At 31.0% G+C, this 18,800-nt stretch overlaps 2 protein-coding genes across 2 annotated transcripts; one reads left to right on the forward strand and one right to left on the reverse strand.

Annotated features, from left to right (window-relative positions):
• Positions 1 to 5,485: 5,485 nt before the first annotated feature.
• Positions 5,486 to 6,785, reverse strand: LOC105792516 (pentatricopeptide repeat-containing protein At3g22470, mitochondrial-like). Its single transcript, XM_052634899.1, has 3 exons — positions 6,487 to 6,785; positions 5,926 to 6,016; positions 5,486 to 5,758 (listed from the first exon to the last, which is right to left on the reverse strand). Exons 1-3 carry the CDS (start codon positions 6,783 to 6,785, stop codon positions 5,486 to 5,488), a joined length of 663 nt encoding a protein of 220 aa, XP_052490859.1.
• A 6,109-nt stretch (positions 6,786 to 12,894) lies between these two features.
• Positions 12,895 to 18,787, forward strand: LOC105792514 (sucrose nonfermenting 4-like protein). The gene is given in 14 exon segments (XM_012621123.2): positions 12,895 to 13,782; positions 13,895 to 13,982; positions 14,419 to 14,598; positions 14,775 to 14,882; positions 14,980 to 15,039; positions 15,426 to 15,515; positions 16,260 to 16,394; positions 17,060 to 17,159; positions 17,162 to 17,203; positions 17,296 to 17,469; positions 17,591 to 17,654; positions 17,767 to 17,836; positions 17,959 to 18,064; positions 18,162 to 18,787. Coding segments are annotated over 14 exon segments (1,437 nt in total). The 5' UTR covers positions 12,895 to 13,657; the 3' UTR covers positions 18,257 to 18,787.
• Positions 18,788 to 18,800: the final 13 nt, after the last annotated feature.

The raw sequence follows: 18,800 nt of genomic DNA on the forward strand, positions 1-18,800 counted from the left end.
CAATCATAAAACTTTATTTCATTTACCCCTATTAACATGACTCGATTTCAGACGGATACACGGATCCAACCAAACACACCAGTTTGGCACCCAGTGCCTCATCGGATAATTCAAAGTAATAAATTGACACCCAGTGTCTCATCGGTTAAACCGAAGTGAATTGGCGCCCAGTGCCTCATCGAATTAATCTGAAGTAATAAATTGACACCCAATGTCTCATCGACTCGAAGTCAAAGAAATCTCTGAACTCTTCCAATCCTATGGCATGCCATCTATATCCGACTCAGCCCGATACAATTGATAGGGTTTAAATTTCACAATTCAACAACAATCAATATCCAATATCAATTTTTCATATAATCACTTAATTACACATATAATTATTTCAATTCAAAAATCAATCCATTCTAAATATATATTTATCTACCAATTCAATTCATTCAATCAATTATCAAAATATCAATTACTCACATCAACACTTACCATATACATTAAATAAAAATTTCAACAATTAATAACTAGCTTCAAATTATAGAAATACAAACCAGAAATTTCGAGCTATTCGTCGTCGACTTTATCTTTCCCTTTTTAGTCGAGGATTCTGGCACGACATTAGCTACGAAATCAAAACAATTAAAATTTATCAATACAACACAATTCAATCTCATATTTAATATTTCAATTTTTACTCAATATTTGCCTAAATTCTAATTTAGCCCCTAAATCGAGACTAACTTTATTTCTTCACAATTAATCTTATATTTTCATACAAATTCTACTTTAAACTAAATTTAACTCCCTAATTTCACTTAAATTTCAAAATTTTCACAACTTTGTCCCTATTACTCAAAATTTACAATTTGTTATACAACTCAATCCTTTTGATTTCTAACTTAAAATCTATCAATTTAGTCCCTAATACTAAAATTATTCAACATAAACAAAACTTAAAAATTTAATAATTTCTAAAATTTTGACATGGGTCGGGTAGTATTTAATACCGAGATTCTAAAAATATAAAAATTACAAAAAAAGGGGACTAAAGTAACTAACCAATTGAGCTTTGAACAATTGAAAACCCTAAGCCTTCGTCTCCTTCTTTCTTTCTTTCTTTTTTTCTTTCTTTCCCTTTCTGTTTCGTTTTTGCTTATGTTTCTTTCTAATTCTTTTTCTTTATTTCTTTATTTCTTTATTATAATATAATATATAATATATAATATATATACTTAACATTTAAGTTTTGATATTATAATATTATAATATATATTTTAACTTTAAAATTTTATAATAATATACTTATGCTGCCTCATTTATGAGCAATGACATAATTGCTTTTTTAGTCCTTTTAGTTTTTTTTAATCTATAATTCAATTTTCACCCTTTATACAATTTAATCCTTTTACCTAACTACTATTAATTCATGTAATTTCGCCTAACCAAAACCTAATTAACTACACAACTAACGAGTCTAATTTACAAAAACGAAGTCTCGAAAATACATTTTTCGACACCTATGACTATCGGGTTGTTACACACACGGCCAGGCAGACGGGCGTGTGACTAGGCCGTGTGGGCCACAAGGGCATGTGGCAAGCCGTGTGATCGGTCGTGTAACTCACTGTTTACTGAATTGGGGCCACATGGGCGTGTGTCTAGGTCGTGTGTGGTCATGCTAGTGCAGAGTTCACACGGGCAACGAACACGGACGTTTGTTTGGGCCGTGTAACTCACTATTTATGGAACGGGACCACACGACCAAGGACATGAGCGTGTGCCTAAGCCGTGTAATTCACTATTTGTGGTATAAAAGCCTCACGGACAGGGATATGGGCGTGTACTCAGGCAGTGTGAGTCACACGGGCAAAGACACGGACGTGTATCAAAGCTGTGTAACTCACTGTTTATGCTTAAAAACCACACGGCCAAGGCACATGGGCGTGTGACCAGGCCGTGTGGTAGGTTATTGGGCCCGAGAACTATCTTTTGAGGCCGAGAATGTTACTTAACCTTGATATTGGTTTCCTCAATGTACGAATAATTGAGTTTGATTACATAAGAACTGTCTAATACACTGAGACTGATCAGTGAACAACATAATTATATGTGCACTATAATACATACTCTGTTATTGAACTGTCTTACGTAATTGTATAATGAGTTAGAATGACTGAACATATGTTACGGGCATTTGTGTTTTGCATTGGCGTGTGCTGGGATGTTGTGAAAGGGGAAGGAGTCTGTTCTGAAATCGTGGCTATGCCACAATGAGTATTACTCTGATTCTAATGCTTGTCACATATTAATCTAGCAGCTAAGCTGCGTTTCTGTGAAAGTGTCAATGAACACTCAAAAGGTGTGCAGGGTTGGGTGGGCATTAAATGTCCATAGTGGTGTGTTGGGATGGCCGAAGATGGTGTGTAGCAGATGGAAATAGGAATATTGCATCTGAATCTGATCTGAACCATATTTGAATTGAAATCGTATATATATACATATATATAACTCATCTGCTCTGAATCTGGACTGAAATTACTCCTATATCAACCGAATCTCTGAATTTGAAATTTCTTTATGAGCGAATATTATTGAATTAAATTCCTTTTACGCACTGAGTTCACAACTCACTTTGTTATTGATTGGATTTCAGGTGGTCCCCAATCATAATCGGGTCAGTGTTGTGGAAGCTCGGTCAAGCTTTTATTTTTCCTTTTAAGCATTACTACCAGGGATTGATGTTCTATGATGTTATGGTATTTATGAAGATTATATGTTTAAATAATTGTTGTGATGGATGTTATGTAATGAATGGTTCAATTCGACTGTGTTATGGTAGTAGGAATTTTAGTATGGATGACGTAACTCTCCAAACTCGGTCTGGACATCTAGGCTGGGTTTAGGGTGTTACATTTTTCAACTAAAATTTCAACTTTATTTATTATAACTTAAGAAAAATTAACAAATAAATATTTTTTGTTTATTTTGAAAAAGTTTTATTCTTTACAAGAAATTTTATTTTTATTTCTAATTTCAAGTTTAAATTTATATAGATTATCTAGCTATTTTAATACATATATAATAAATAAACATTTTTATAACGTTATTACACTAGTAACCAACTGACGCATTAATATGTTATATTACATTTTGCATATTACATTCTATCTGCATTAACAATTTTACCATTCTTTTTATCATTTAGATCAATTTTCCTTTAACCGTAATACATTTCATGTTTTAATAATAATAAAATTTCTTAGCTACTTATATCACCTATGCAACTTCAGTTTATTTATTCGAGAAAGGAGATGAATTTAATTTAGTAGAGAAATACATAAAATAAAATATTTTAATAAAATATGTTTTAGATAATCCTGAATTCCGTTAATAGAAAAATTACATTTTAATCAAATCAAAGATAGCGTAACATATTAATAACTTCAAATAATTTTACATTCTATTAATCTTATTACCAAAAATAATCATTCAATTAACTAAATGCTTCTAATAAAATATTAGAAATAATAAGTGTAACTTTTATGTGTGTTTTAAATTTTATCAATTTAATTATAGAATTTTTATATTTCAAAATTAAATATCAATAAAACATTTTTAAAAATTACAATTGAAAATATAGATAGGTCTATTGTTTTTTTGGTAAATAAAACAAAATTTAGAGAACTAAACTACACCGATTAGTTCAAGAAGCCTTTAGCCTTATCATTATTAAGGTCTTTGATTAAATTAAAAGAGTTTGTGTTAATACGTTGATACCTCTAAATCACTTTGTATCATCTTGACAATCCGATCTACAACCTAATTAATCTCCCTAACAACATGTATATGTATCAAGGTCTATTGTTTAAGTACTTTATTATTCATCTAAACATTGTTAATATCTCTTAATGTATGTATGACATTTATATTTAAAATTCTGACACTTTAATAATCAATGTTAGATTTACATCGTACAATTAATTTTAGAATAATTAATACACACGCATACTTTTGTGAATTAAGTTCTCTTTGATTTCCTCTTGTGCCAAAATGGTTTTCTTTGGAGTTATCTATGACCGGATCGGGTCAAGTAAAAAGTTTAGGTATAGGTTTAATCCGGCTCGAAAAATAAGCCTAAATTTTTGTCGAAGTCCGACCCTAATGAAAATGATAAAACTCGAATCTAGCCGGTCTGTATTAATTTAAAATAAATTTAAAAAATATAATACATCAAATACACTAAAACATTAAAATAACATTAATAGTGCAACTTCTAATATCTAAAGTCCATCCACCATAAAAGTCAAGCACAAAAGTGAAGAATGAAATCACGGCAATATGATATGAACAAATTGATTCACATTCACAAGTGTTAATCTTTACACTATCTGTAAAACATTTCAGGTCAATATTAATTTATTAGATCGTAAGATAAGATCCAAATAAGGTAGAAGTTGATATATTTGCAGAAAAGCCTTTACTCACCATTTCTGTAAGAAGTTGGGTTGCTTTCGAGGTATAGTTGTTTCGAAGAAATCCCTGGATCATTATATTATAACAGAATCTATCAAGTAAACAATCATTATCTCTCATACTCCTAAACAACTAGTATGCTTCATCAGGGAGTCTCTCTCTACAAAACCCATTAATCAATATAGAGTTTGTATAAACATCTGAGAGCTCATGAAATAATTCCTTTCCAGTTTCAATATTCCTATCTTTGCACAAGCCATCAATTAAGATATTATAAAGGACAATATTAGGTTCAAACCTACTGTCCGCATTGCTGGAAAAAGTTTCAATGCCTCTTCAAGTTTACATGTCACTAGATTTGAAACTTGTCCTGAAGTAGGGGTGTTCATTCGGTTAACCGACCCGAAATAACATTAACCGAATTAACCGACCTTTCAAAATCTTTAACCGTTAACCAAACCGAAATTTTTTTCAAAAAAATTAACCGAACCTAATTTTTTCGGTTAATTCTATCGGTTAACCGAATTAACCGAAAATTATATGTTTTTTTATTTTTGGTTAAAATTTAACCAAATTAACCGAATTAACCGAATTACCCGAATTACCCGAATTAATCGAATTACCCGAATTAACCAAATTAACCAAATTGAATCACTACATAATTAAATTATTTTTAGACTTTGAGACTTTAGTTTTAGTCTTAGTTTTAAAATTTTATTTTTATTTATTAAATTATTTGTAATTTAATTTTATGATTGGGTTGGATTGGGTAATTGGGTTGGGTTGAATACTTGGGTTTAGATTGAGTTTAGATGAATAGTGGGCCTATTTATATATTATAATTTTATTTATTAATTTTTTCGGTTAACCGACCAGTTTCGAACCGAATTAACCGTTAACCGAAAAATTAAAAAATAATTAACCGACCCCCGACCGAAAAAATTAGGTTAACCGACCGATTAACCGAATTCGGTCGGTTAACCGAATTTTTTCGGTTTTACCCGAATTTTGCACACCCCTATCCTGAAGCACACATCTTGACCAGAAGTTCAAATGCAGTAGAAACTCTCCCTAATTGACACATACTTTGCATAAGAGTGTTGTATGTCACTGTATCAGGAATTGGCCCGTCTTGAGTTATTTCATCAAAGAGTTCCATTGCTTTATCCATCCTCTTAGCTTTGCAATATCCGTTGATAATGATGTTGTGACTACGTATATCAAGTGCACAACCTTTTTCAACTGAATACTCTTTTAGCTTTACCCATTTGGTTTTGCAAGCAATCCCCGTCTATTAACGCACTATAGATAACAACATCAGGCTCAATGTCTTGCATTATCATTGTGTCAACAATATATTTAGCTTGAGAAAGCATCCCTTCTTTGTAACATGCATCGATACATATATTGTACGTGATAACATTAGGCTGCATCGATACATATATTGTACGTGATAACATTAGGCTCCATGCCATGCTTTCTCATTGTGTCAACAATTTCTACAGCTTCCGAAATCATACCCTCCTTGCAATGTGCATCAATCATTGTACTATACGTGAAGATATTAAGTGAAATATTGTTATCAATCATCTCATTCAAAAGCCTTGTTGTCTCCTTCTGGACTAATTACTCATAGCGTGAATTAAGCAAGTAAAGATATCTTGTCTAATGCCCTTAACCTTCACTTCGGAGAAGAGATTGAGAGCCTCATTTAGTAACCCGTTTTTACAAAGAGTCAATGACTGTATTATATGCTATAATATCGGGTTCAAAACCTCTTTCTTTAAACAATTAAATTAGGTCGATACCCATGTCCAATCATTTTATCAAACAAACTCACAGCCTCACAGATCTTACTTTGATTACAAAGTCCATTAATCAAAGTGAATAAAGTTACAACATCGGGTCCAACACCTAACTTCATCATTTTCCCCAAAACAGAAAATCGCCCGATCAATTTGACCTAAGTGTTCAGAGTACAAACATCAGGGGAAACTCCTAAGAATTCCATCTGCTTACACATAGAAACAGCAACGGCATAACGTTCCATTCGAAACAATGGCTCCTAATAATTTGGTAAATTCCACGACAGAAGGCATTGGGTACTTGTGAATCATCTTATTAAACAAAAACAAAGCATCATCAACATTATCCAAACTATCATACTTTTTTGGCTTTCCCCTTGCAGGCATGGAATTCTTACTTAAAGCATTGATATGGGTAGCAACAGAGTTAGAAGAAGAAGAGTGGAAATTAGAAAGATTACTTCCACCATTAACAATTGAACGGAAAATTAAAGAAGAATAAAGCTTACCCATATCTGGAAATGAAGCAAAATGGAAAAGCAGGAACTGAACTAGAAATGAAAGCAGAAATGGCGACGGCACTACCAGTACCAGAACAGGTTACTATGTCCTCAGTGTTCAAAAAGTGATACTCCTTATGGGCCTAATAACTGTGGCTGGTGATTGCCACTGGAAGATCACACCGAAGGAAACCAACTTTTTTTTTCCCTTTAGTTTGGACTTTGATTTTCAAAACTATTGGCTTTATGAGGTTTAAGAATACAAGCATCTGAAAGATAAAAAAAAGATTATATTTCATCACTCACACCAACTTTTAATATATGTATGATAGTTATGTTATATGTTCAGTCACAATAATTTTAATAATATAAATAGGTAAATTTTTAACATAAATGATTAAATTACTCTTTAATCTAATGTACGATAAATAATTTACTCCTTTTTCAAATAAAAAGACAAAAAAAATTTTGACTCTTTATACAACGGCATCTATAGTACTTTTATTATTTTAAAACCGTAAAATTTAACCATTTATTGCTAACATAAATTATTCTTAGATTTCAATTTTATTTTAATTTAGATTTAAATATATTTTAATTTTCACTCTCTTGTATTTTATGATGAATTTGTACTCCAAAAACTCCCAAAATATTTACTTTGCTGTATTCACTTATGATTGTAGAAATGACATAAGTTGGAAAAAAAATAATCATAAAATTTGATGATTAATTATAAGGAATCCAGTGTTGAGAGCATATTATGAGAGTCTCTTCTTGTCCTCCAACCTGCAGACCAGAATTACTTAAGGCAAGAGAGGGGCCAACACCCATTTTAATCATAATCATTTTTTTACATTATGCTTCATGATAGCCCACACCATTTCCTTCAAGTTTTGTCAACTAAATGTTTTGTATACATGGTTTAATATTTAATTTACGATTCGAATTTTTAATATAATATATGTGTTTTTTTAATACGATATTCAAATTTGACAAATAATATTTTGATATTTAAAGTTAATGTTATTAATTGTGATCACATGTCAATTTTTTTAAAAAAATGAATGATATAGTTATGCATAGCACATCTGTTGCATGTAATAAATGATTGTATGAAACAGAGACGCCACATCATTCTGTATCTCTTACCAAATTATTTAATGTTATTTCAACATTTTTTTCATGACACATTATTTTGGCATTTTTTTAACTTGAAATTAAACCTTAGACCTTAGACCTTAGACCCTAAACCTTTGATTCTGTACCTTGAAACCCTAGACCATGGACCTAGGGTTCATGTTAAAAAATTACCAAAATAATATGTCAATGACATGAAAAAAGACGTTGAAATGACATTAAATAATTGGTAAAATATATTGGATGATGTGGCGTTTTTGTTTAATACAATTCTTTCCTCGTTGCATTAATAGTTAATTTGTTGACGCCACGTCAATGTGCATTTAAAATTATATAAAATATTTATATATTTAATATTTTTTTAAATATTAGAAATTAGAAATTATTTATTTTATCTAAGTTTAGAGTTAGGGGTTACCTTTAAAAGTATACATCATATAATAAAATAAAATATATAGAAAATTTAGAAATACAAAATATATTATAAAAAATTTAAAAATTTAAATATATAAAACACTATAAGAAGGGAACATGCACTGTTGATTAGAGGTGATTATGGGCTGTGTCGAGTCTAAACAAAAATTTAGGCCCATTTACTAGGCTCGGGCTTGACTCGAAAAATGCTAAAATTTGGGCCCAATCCGGCCCACCCATATTAATTTTTTATATTATATTATTTTTACATACTTTTTAAATATATATAATACATCAAAAATACTAAAAATATTAAAATAAATATTTTCGAGCAAATTGATAATAAATTTTAAAAAATATGTATACTTAAATAATACTAAAATAAATGTAACTTAACAATAAAATGTCTCTAAAATAATAACAAAATTAACAATAAAACAAATATTATGTAATATATAAACAATAACAACAAAACAGTGGCAAAATAATAGTGAAATTGTAGCAAAATATGGAGAAAACAACAAGATATATTAAAATAACCAAAAAAATAGCAATTTTTTTTTGTCATTTAGTGAATTCGGGCCAGGCTCAAGCCAAAAATGTATTACACAAGTTTGTCCAAACCCTCATACTTTTTGAACGGATATTCAAGTCGGGCCGGGAGGCTCGGCCCATGAGCAGGTCTACTGTAGATGTACCCATCTTTATTTATTTATTTTTGGTTGGGTAATAAAAAAAAGAAGCAGGAGAACAATTAAAGAATTTTTTTTAATACTTAAATTTTATTATTATAAGTTTTTATGAATTTTTTGTGTTAAGATTTTCATATATTTATATTATGTTTGTGTAATTTTTTATTTTATTTCATCTTTATTTATTTTCTCCTATCTCATTTCGGCATATATTTTTGTATTGTTTGTTATTTTAGTTTAATTTTATAAATTCATTCACTTAAAATATTAAAATTCTTATTATTTAATATAATACACTTTAATTTTATAACTAAATAAATAAAAATCAAGACCCCGGCATTAGGGGGTTGATGAATGCTAGTATATATAAATTCAATACAAAATATAAAAAAATTATTTTATGGACCTTTCTCACTACATCATCCACTATTCTTTTTCAATTATTTAATAAATTTTTAACAAATTTTCATGTTATTAATACATAATTTTGGTAAATTTTTTACCCTGAATCCTGAATTCGAAACTCTAAACGTTGAACCTCGAACCTCGAATCCAGAATCTTGAACCATAAACTCGAACCCCCAGAGTTCACGTTTAGATTCGAGATTTAGAGTTTGGGATTTAAAATTTTGAGTTTCGAATTCGAGGTTCATGATTTATGATTTGAGGTTTAAGGTTATTGGTTTGAGATTTAGGGTACATGGTAAAAAATTACCAAAATTATGTATAATGACATGAAATGTCATTAAATAATTGAAAAGGGACAGTAAATAATATAGTGATAACGAGAAAGGTCCATAAAATAATTTCTCAATATTTCGACATTGATGATGTTAAGTATGTAAATTCTAATCCACAATTAATATTGGTCAACTTAGGTTAATTTTTGTTTTTGAATTTTATTTTATTTTTAGATATTTTGAAAAAATATGTTTTCTTTTAATTTTAAGTTTTTTTAGTTTTAATGATTTTTGGATTTTTAATTTTTTAAAAAAAGGTACAATTGGTTAGATTTTAATCAAGCCAAATTAGAATTAAGAAAAGTATATATATAATTAATAGGAAATATTGCAAGCCATGATTTGATTTGATTACATAACTAAATAATTAGTTGTGATTAAGACCCGTTTAATTAAAAATAATTATTGAAGGGGGAAAACTACAGTTTTGGACTTGGGAATTTTATGAAGCTCTACAGCGTCATCTCTCTTCCCATGGTGGAGGAGCTGCCCACCGATTGTTGCCCCACACCTATTATTATTCGGCTCCACTTTTCGATTTGACATTTCTTTTCATTTTTTTTTATGTCTTTTACTTATAATTAAGATATTATATATACGGTTAATAATTTATTACCAAAAGATATAATGATTTATTATATTTATGTTTTTTTAAAGATATAATGATTTATTTCTCCTTCAAAATTTATTAACAAAAGTCATTTTAGAATCGTGTGTATTGATATGATGATTAAGGTGTTCACTGTCTTAAGTGTAACCTGAGTTTGAGTCGTGCTAGTCGTGTTGTTATTAGGGCTTTGCCCTCATTGTAATTCACAAAAAGAAAAAAAAAACATCATTTTAACCCTCATTTAATTTTCTCCATCTATTAACCATTAAATTTGTATTATTTGTCAAATCATCCAAATTTGATGAAAAATTTAACTTTGCTGATGTGATATACACGCGGATATCGTGTTAGCATTTAAACAAATGTTTAAATATAAAAAAATTAAAAATATACAAATTATTAAAAATTATATAAAAAAATAATTATTTGCTAAGGTAGCATAGATATGGACTTCCATGTACATGTCACATCAGTAAAGTTAATAAAGGGTAATTTTTTGATCATGTTGAGGTGTTTTGACAAACAATACAAATTTAAGAACTAAAAGAGCATTAAAGGTCAAATTTTACTATTAATCAATGGTAGCGATTAAATGTGTTTGATTAAATTATGTTTTACTTTTCTATTATAAAAAAGTTGTAAATTTAGACCACGTTTCCCAATTGGGTCATTTTAGTAGCTATATATATATATATATATTAATTTCAAAATTTTAGTCTTAATGCAAACAACCATTATTAAATCTATTAATTAATTTTTTGTGTGAATAATATGTAAAATAACAAAACAAATATAGCATTACACATGTGATAATATATTTGACACATCAAATTTAAATTTTATAGAACTTAAATTAATAAATTTAATAATTATTATTTGGCTAGAACTAAAATTTTCAAATTCTAAAAATATTAGAATTAAAAATAATTAAATTAAAGTATAAATGTTAAATCTACAACTTATGCAAAATACAACGTGTAACATAAAACCCTAAATCCCAAATTTGACGAATATTAAAAGTATTAATTCTCTAAAGAATATAATTTTCTTTGAGGAATTACATTCCCTCAAATCCGGGAAAGTGATTTATCTGGGTAATGTTGGGAGGCATTTGGTATTACACGACATCTTGACTTTTTCTGAAAATGTAATTTTCATTTAACAAATACTTTTTTAAATATGGAATTTTTATATATCATTAGAAAGTGGAGACAAAGTTCACTTTTTTCTTAGTTATTTATATTCATTATTTTATGCAATGTCTTTTAGGGATAGATTTTAAAATTACATAAACTTTAATTTAATTTAATGTGTAAATTGATATATGAATTTTAATTCATGTAGTTATATATATAAAACTTTGATTATAGTTGAAATGTATATATGAATATTTTATTTTGATTCAATTGCACGCATTTAAAAAAATACATCGATTTATTTATATATTAGGTAAATATAATTATTTGTGCGTGCGATATGCAAATGTAAAATAGCTATATGTTGATGATTATGTTAGTAATTTGTGAAAATTGAATCAAATGAAAATTCCAGTACAAAATCAAAATTTATGTGTAATATTAGCATTTGATCAAAATTTATAAATAATTTTAAGATTTATTTGTTTAACCATCAAATCTTAAAAATATTTAATATTGATTATATAATAATTTTGAAAATAAATGTATTTTTATTAAATGAGGTTTGTGTTTTCTTCTTCGCTTTTTTTAAGAATTCATTATCACGTTTTAAAATAGGAAGATAAACGCACTTCATCGCACTAGAACTTGTGAATTCTTACACTAACAATAATAACAATGCCAACCGAACTAAGATTGAATCAACTTCATTATTACATTTTTAATTAAGTGTTTATTACACCAAACATATAAATCAAAATTTCTTCTAAATGTATTGAAGAATCATATTCTTTTAGAATATTGAGATGAGAAAGCATCTTAAATATTTCAAACTTAATTTTAATTAATCATACATTAACTTTGAGGCAAGTTTATTAAATTATTTAATTTTAAATAAAATGTATATTAAACATTTATGCATCATCTTTTTTTTGGTTATGAATAAAAAACTTTTATCTTTTTTTTGTTAATTTGTTGGCCAATTATCTTTTGTTATTCTTTCAAAACTTAAAGAGTTTGAATTAATTTTTAAAATATATTCTATAATATTTTTAACAAATTCATTATAAGTTTTGATAATATTTGTTATTTTTACATAATTTTTAGAATTCTTGGAGTCTCACTCTAATAATAATAATGACTTCAAGACACTCGAACCCATACATATCAATTTTCAATGAATATTTCCATAGCTAAATACATAATCAGCAAATAAAAAAGAGAGGAAAATAAGTCTAAAAAGTAAAAACTTTTCTACCAAAAAAAAGTAAAACTTTCAGCATCAAAGTTTTCTACTGCAGTTGTAATCGTATTTGTTATTAATATTATATTTTAAAGTTATTTATTATTTATTATGTGTATGTATATATATATATAAATTTGTTCCGTTTTCCCCATTTTCTTTATTCATCATCAGATTCTTCACTGATAGGTCACAAAACTTGTAGAAGATCCAATCAATGCTAACTTCGTTGTAAACTTTCTCTATCAAAGTTTGGGTTTTTCTCATATTTCAAGCTCTCCTTTTTAACCCTTCAATTTCCTTCCGAAATTGCTTACTAAAAGTCCCACTCTTTTATCTTCTCAAAGGTTTCAGTTTGTTAGGGTTTATTGGGTTCGATCCAGGGTTAAATTCTTGCTTTTGAGGTCAGATCAGAGCTCAAATTGTTTTTTTTATGGTCCTCTTTTCTTTTCATTTTTCGGGTAGGATTTTGGAGTCTGTTGGTAGCTGTTTGATTTATTGACTTTCGGGATTGAATTTGTTGATTTAAGGTGGTTTAGATTGGGTTTTGGGGTGCCACATGTAGGCTTATTGAAACTAGGTTAAATTTTAGAGGGTTCCCATTTTAAGAATTCGGGGGTTTTATGTCATAATCAGAGAAAAAAAAAGTGATCTTATTTTTCTGGGTATGGTTTTGATTTGGTGGCTTTTAATGTATAACCGTTAAGGGGTCCTCTGCTTTTCGTTGTAGAGGATCCCTATTTGAAAATTTCATGTATTTTAAGTTATCAATCTCGGAAAGGTCAGGTGAAACTTAGCAAGTACTTCCAATTGCTTGAATTTAGTGCTTTTGTGGTGGAAAAAGGAGGAAAAAAAAATCAAGTGGGAAAATTGTTGTATTTGTATTTGGCATCTCTGAAAAATTGTGGAGGAGATGTTCGGTTCTGGTCCAGATACCGGCCATGGCAATAGTGGAGTTTCAGGGCCCCTTTTGATTCCAATGCGGTTCGTTTGGCCTTATGGGGGAAGAAGGGTGTTTCTTAGTGGCTCCTTTACTAGGTGAGAGGCTGATTTTTGTTTTGTCCATCACTTCCTAGACTTAATTGTTAGATTTAAGGGTTCCACTAATTTAGGTTGGGCATTGCAATTGTTTGTTTCATGTTGTGCACAGGTGGTTAGAGCATATACCTATGTCTCCAATGGAGGGTTGCCCTACTGTATTCCAAGTTATTTGTAGCTTAAGTCCTGGATATCATCAGGTTATTTGTGTTTTTATGATCATTATCAGTACTTTATTTGTGTTTTGGCGGGAAAGTGTTAGTGAACAATTTGATTACCATTTTAGCTGCATGCCAAGAACCTAGTAGCCAAAGTGCTATAAGTATGGATGGCATTCTCCCACCACTTATATGATATTGTTTTGTCCTTTTGTCCAGCCTATTTTATATGGAAGGATTGTGCTTGTCGCTTAAATAGCTCTTGTGCTTCGTTATAATATGTGTTGAGATTTTGTTATCAAATGTAACCATTCCGTAATAGTTTCTCTTTGAAATATTTTGAGTGATGAATCCAAGAGTAGAGAATGCATGTCCATATCTGGTATCACGTGGATGTATGTATAGTCCTGACTCTGACATGCAAACATTTTCCTAAATTGGACACTTATATTAATGTTTTATTTCCTTTTACTGGCAGTTTAAGTTCTTTGTTGATGGTGAATGGCGGCACGATGAGCACCAGCCCTTTGTAAACGATAATTATGGTATAGTTAACACCATCTTTATAGCTAGGGAACCAAATTTGGTTGCTCCTAGTTTTAATCCTGAGACCCCGGGCAGATCCAACATGGATGTTGATGATGCTTTTGTTAGTTCGGTATGCTTCTTTTTCTTTTTGAACACTTAAATCTTATTCTCCTATGATTTTTGCCTGAGTCCTTTATTCACTTGTGTTTTAGCAGTCCTTTTTAAGGTGCTCTTTGCAAAGGGATCAAGCCTTTGTTAGAGTTTAGTTGGATAAGCACTTATGTTCATTTTTGGGGTGACTTGTAGGAACCAGTTCCAACCGTATCTGATGCTGATTTAGAGGCCTCTCGTAATCGTGTATCCGCTTTCTTGTCTGGACACACTGCGTATGAGTTGCTTGCGGAGTCAGGCAAGGTTTGAATATGGATTACCTTTCTCTGCGAGCTGTTTCTGTGTCAACTTATTCTGGTGCCTTGAGACTGGTTGTATCTGACTCTGGCCGCTGTTGCAGGTTATTGCCTTGGATGTTAATATAGCTGTGAAGCAAGCATTCCATATTCTGTATGAACAGGTGAATCTCATTTCTAAACTCAGGAACATGTAGAAAGGCAAGATATGCACAATCACTCCTCATAAAAGCCCCACTTCATGTATTTCCTGATTTTTGGCATCTGTCATCTAGAGAGAAGATAACCTTGTACTGCATTTGTTTTATTTTTTGTTTTTCCCTTTTACTGCCTCCTCTTTTTATGTTTTAACTTTATGCATCCTATTTGAAGTAATTATTCCGTCTGTAGTTTCTTCTTCTTTTTCTTTCTCTTTATTTTTTTATGTATCAATTTCTTTTTGTTTAGACTTTTTCCTTGCTACAAGCATGTGCAATTTATCTAGGCTTTAATATTCACCTTGCTGATTTTGAGTTCAAATATCATCTTTGTTGATTTATACAACTTTCAGGGAATTCCTGTGGCTCCTCTCTGGGATTCTTGCAAGGGCCAGTTTGTTGGAGTTCTTAGTGCATTGGACTTCATTCTTATCTTAAGAGAGGTGAGCTTGGAAGAAAAATTACGGTTTTCTTCAAATTCTATCTAAGCTGTGATAAGTTTATGTTTAAGGAAATATTTATCTGTGTTTGGAATAAAAAATTGCAACTTCAGTAAAGCCGAGGCCCTTCTAGAGACCCAAAAATTTGTGAATTAGGGAAGTAAATTTTCATGGAATAAATTGTGGCTGTTACTTTAATGGGACTTTTGGCCTGGAAACTAACCATGCTTCTTTTATGCTGACTTAGAGGTTCATGGTTGTCAAGAGAGAGAAAGAGAGAGATGTTTAGGAAAGGAACACCGGAATATGCCTAGCAATGGGTAGCCTTCTGGTACTTGTACTAAGAGGTTAAACATAAATAATACAGTTAGTGTATATCTGCTTACTTAATACACCCTATAAGAGTGATGGCTAAGATGTATCTGTCTGATAGATGATAGTTTGAGAAACAATTTGAAGTTGTTCTTCATTTTAAAAATATTGGTTAACTTTTAAATATTTAGCTATTTAATAATGATTACAAGTTCTGTGAGTAAACAACTCTTTCTGTTCTCTGTGGCTAACTGTATGTCGCAAAACTGTAAAGCAATAGTTAACATAACATATTTGTATAGTTGTAATAATGAGGCGTTCTTAAATTTTCTCATACATGATACAAGTTGAGATGTGGAAATGTATGTTAATTTCTCCTTATCTGCAACAATGTTCCTTGAGTATGTTTAACATATTTAATCCTTTGAAGGACAGCTTGGGAATCATGGTTCAAATTTGACTGAGGAAGAACTAGAGACACACACGATATCAGCTTGGAAGGAGGGAAAGGTGTATCTTGGCAGACAGATTGATGGCAATGCTAGGTCATATCCTAGATGTCTTGTTCAAGTAAGTGCTTCAATTTCCAGGATTATCTAGCATCTCTATTTCATCAGTCATGTCTCAGCCTCTGATTTGACTCATAAGGTGGTTAAATTTCCTCACTACTGACTTCATGCTCTGTGTGTTAAATGAAACTGTTAAAGTTCATCTAATGTTTTTGGCTAGAATGATGAGTTGTAACTATTGAGATTATTAGGATGAGTTGTTTTGACCATATGATCTTGAACCTAGAGTTTTTTACTAGAGTTGTTGAAGTTCATCTAATGATGAGTTGTTACTAGAGTTTTCTTGAACCTATTCATGAAATAGAGAATGATTTCTTAGTCTTCGTTGCAATTCTACATTTTGGAAGGATGATCATTTGGAATCTCTCAATACTGAGGTTATTCAATCTTGATGCCTCTCCCAAAATTTAGAATAGAATAAATGCCTTTCCTTTTAAGCTCTCAGAGTCTTTCTTTCATGGCCCATGCTTCTAAACAATCTTCATAGTACTTTCACAGCCCATGCAATCATGCCTTCAGTCAAACTTGCTTGTTTAAGTTAGGTAATATATACTTCTTTTGCTAATATTTGATCAGTGTCGGACTTCACTGAAGTTGAAGCTACCTTTTATAAGGCTTGGCCTACCTTTGCATCAGTTCTGTAACATTTATGACCATTGTTTGTAGGCTGGGCCATATGATTCTTTGAAGGATGTTGCTCTGAAGATTTTGAAAAGTAAGGTAGCTACTGTTCCTATCATGCATTCTACGTCACAGGATGGTTCATTTCACAGCTGCTACATCTTGCCACCTTGTCTGAAATACTAAAATGTAAGCTTTTCCTTCTGTCGTTGAAGATACTTGATTTCTTTCTCGTTTGATGAGGGCGCATGAGGTCTCACTAACCAGAACCTTATTTTCAGGTATTTGCAGACATTTTAAGCATTCTGCTAGCTCCTTGCCTATCCTTCAACAACCAATTTGTTCAATTCCGTTGGGAACTTGGGTACCAAACATTGGGGAACCAAATGGTCGGCCATTGGCAATGCTGCGACCAACTGCCACTCTTGGTGCTGCCTTATCATTGTTAATTCAAGGTAACCCTTAGCTTTTGTGCCACTCTTTGCATAAGCTGTCCTGTTCTTTCACCATTGTCTATTTGCCTTCCCCACCTTTCTTGTTGTTAATCATCTCATGATTTCACACCTTGTTTTGCAGCTGAGGTAAGTTCGATACCAATAGTGGATGAGAATGACTCGTTGCTTGACATATATTCACGAAGGTAATGCCTTTTCTTATCTTCAAATGAAAATTGACAGAAGAGGTTGTAGGATGCCTGACTTAATTATTTTTGTTCTGTAACTAAAGTTCTTTTCTGTTTGTTTGCTTGACAGTGATATAACTGCTTTGGCTAAGGATAAAGCTTATGCACAAATTCATCTTGATGAAATGAGTGTTCATCAGGTAATTGTGAAATTTCGTTTATGTGCATCTATTATGTTAAATGCAAGTAGCGAAAAGGCTTTTCTTACTAGCCAAAATTACCATGCCCTTAAAATAAAAATGGTGATACTCGACTCTTGCAGGCCTTGCAACTGGGTCAAGATGCAAATTTTTTCAATGGACAAAGATGTCAGATGTGTCTAGGATCGGATACTTTGCACAAAGTGATGGAGCGGCTGGCAAATCCAGGTATCATTTTTAGTATCATATAATGCAGTTAGTTCTCTTATGGTTATTTCGTCAATGTGATTTACTCTATTGCTTTGTTGCCTGTGTGGTCTGGCAGGGGTTAGGAGACTTGTGATTGTGGAAGCCGGCACCAAGCGTGTAGAAGGAATAGTTTCGTTGAGTGATGTCTTTAGGTTCTTGCTTGGTGTTTAGCTCAAAAAACCCTTTGAGGGTCACTACATTGGACATCGTGGAATATCCATTAATGCCATCGACTTTGGTTTTCCTCATCCATCCATCCATCCATCTCTCATATGGTGTCTTCTTATCTGTTACTCTTTACAGTCTTTTGATTGGCAGGGCTTCATCACTCTGAGCCCAATCCTTTTTTTCTTTCTTCTTTAGGATAGAAAGTTTCAAAAAGCAAGAAGTGAATTTGTAAATTGTGAGAAGTCAAAAATTTTTCCTTTCATTTTAACTCAACCATGCTGCCAAAACCGCAGCTCTCATGTCTATGCTAACAGAAAAGATTGAAACCCCAAAGTGAGGGAAAGAAAAAAATAGTGAAAGGGGGGGGGGGGTTAAAATTGAATGGTGGTGGTACCCTGTGGTGGTGTTGTGATGTAGCTAAAAAAGTGGGGAGTTGCTTTTAGCTTTCTGATCTCCTTTGCTTCTATACAGTCTTCCCTGAAAACATTCGACATCTAAGGTAATGGTTGCATTTTCATGTTTATGTTGGTTCAAGGCCATTTCTATA

The sequence above is a fragment of the Gossypium raimondii genome, chromosome 8, assembly GCF_025698545.1.
Source record: "Gossypium raimondii isolate GPD5lz chromosome 8, ASM2569854v1, whole genome shotgun sequence".
NCBI classification, from domain to species: domain Eukaryota; kingdom Viridiplantae; phylum Streptophyta; class Magnoliopsida; order Malvales; family Malvaceae; genus Gossypium; species Gossypium raimondii.

Excerpts from the sequence above, each read along its gene's own strand:
- LOC105792516 (XM_052634899.1), bottom strand. The coding sequence starts at position 6,785 with ATGGGTAAGCTTTATTCTTCTTTAATTTTCCGTTCAATTGTTAATGGT. Across the intron at positions 6,017-6,486 it reads TGCCGTTGCTGTTTCTATGT|TACAATGATTGATGCACATT; the intron begins GTAAGCAGATGG and ends CTTCACGTATAG. Across the intron at positions 5,759-5,925 it reads AGCATGGCATGGAGCCTAAT|ACGGGGATTGCTTGCAAAAC; the intron begins GTTATCACGTAC and ends GTGCGTTAATAG.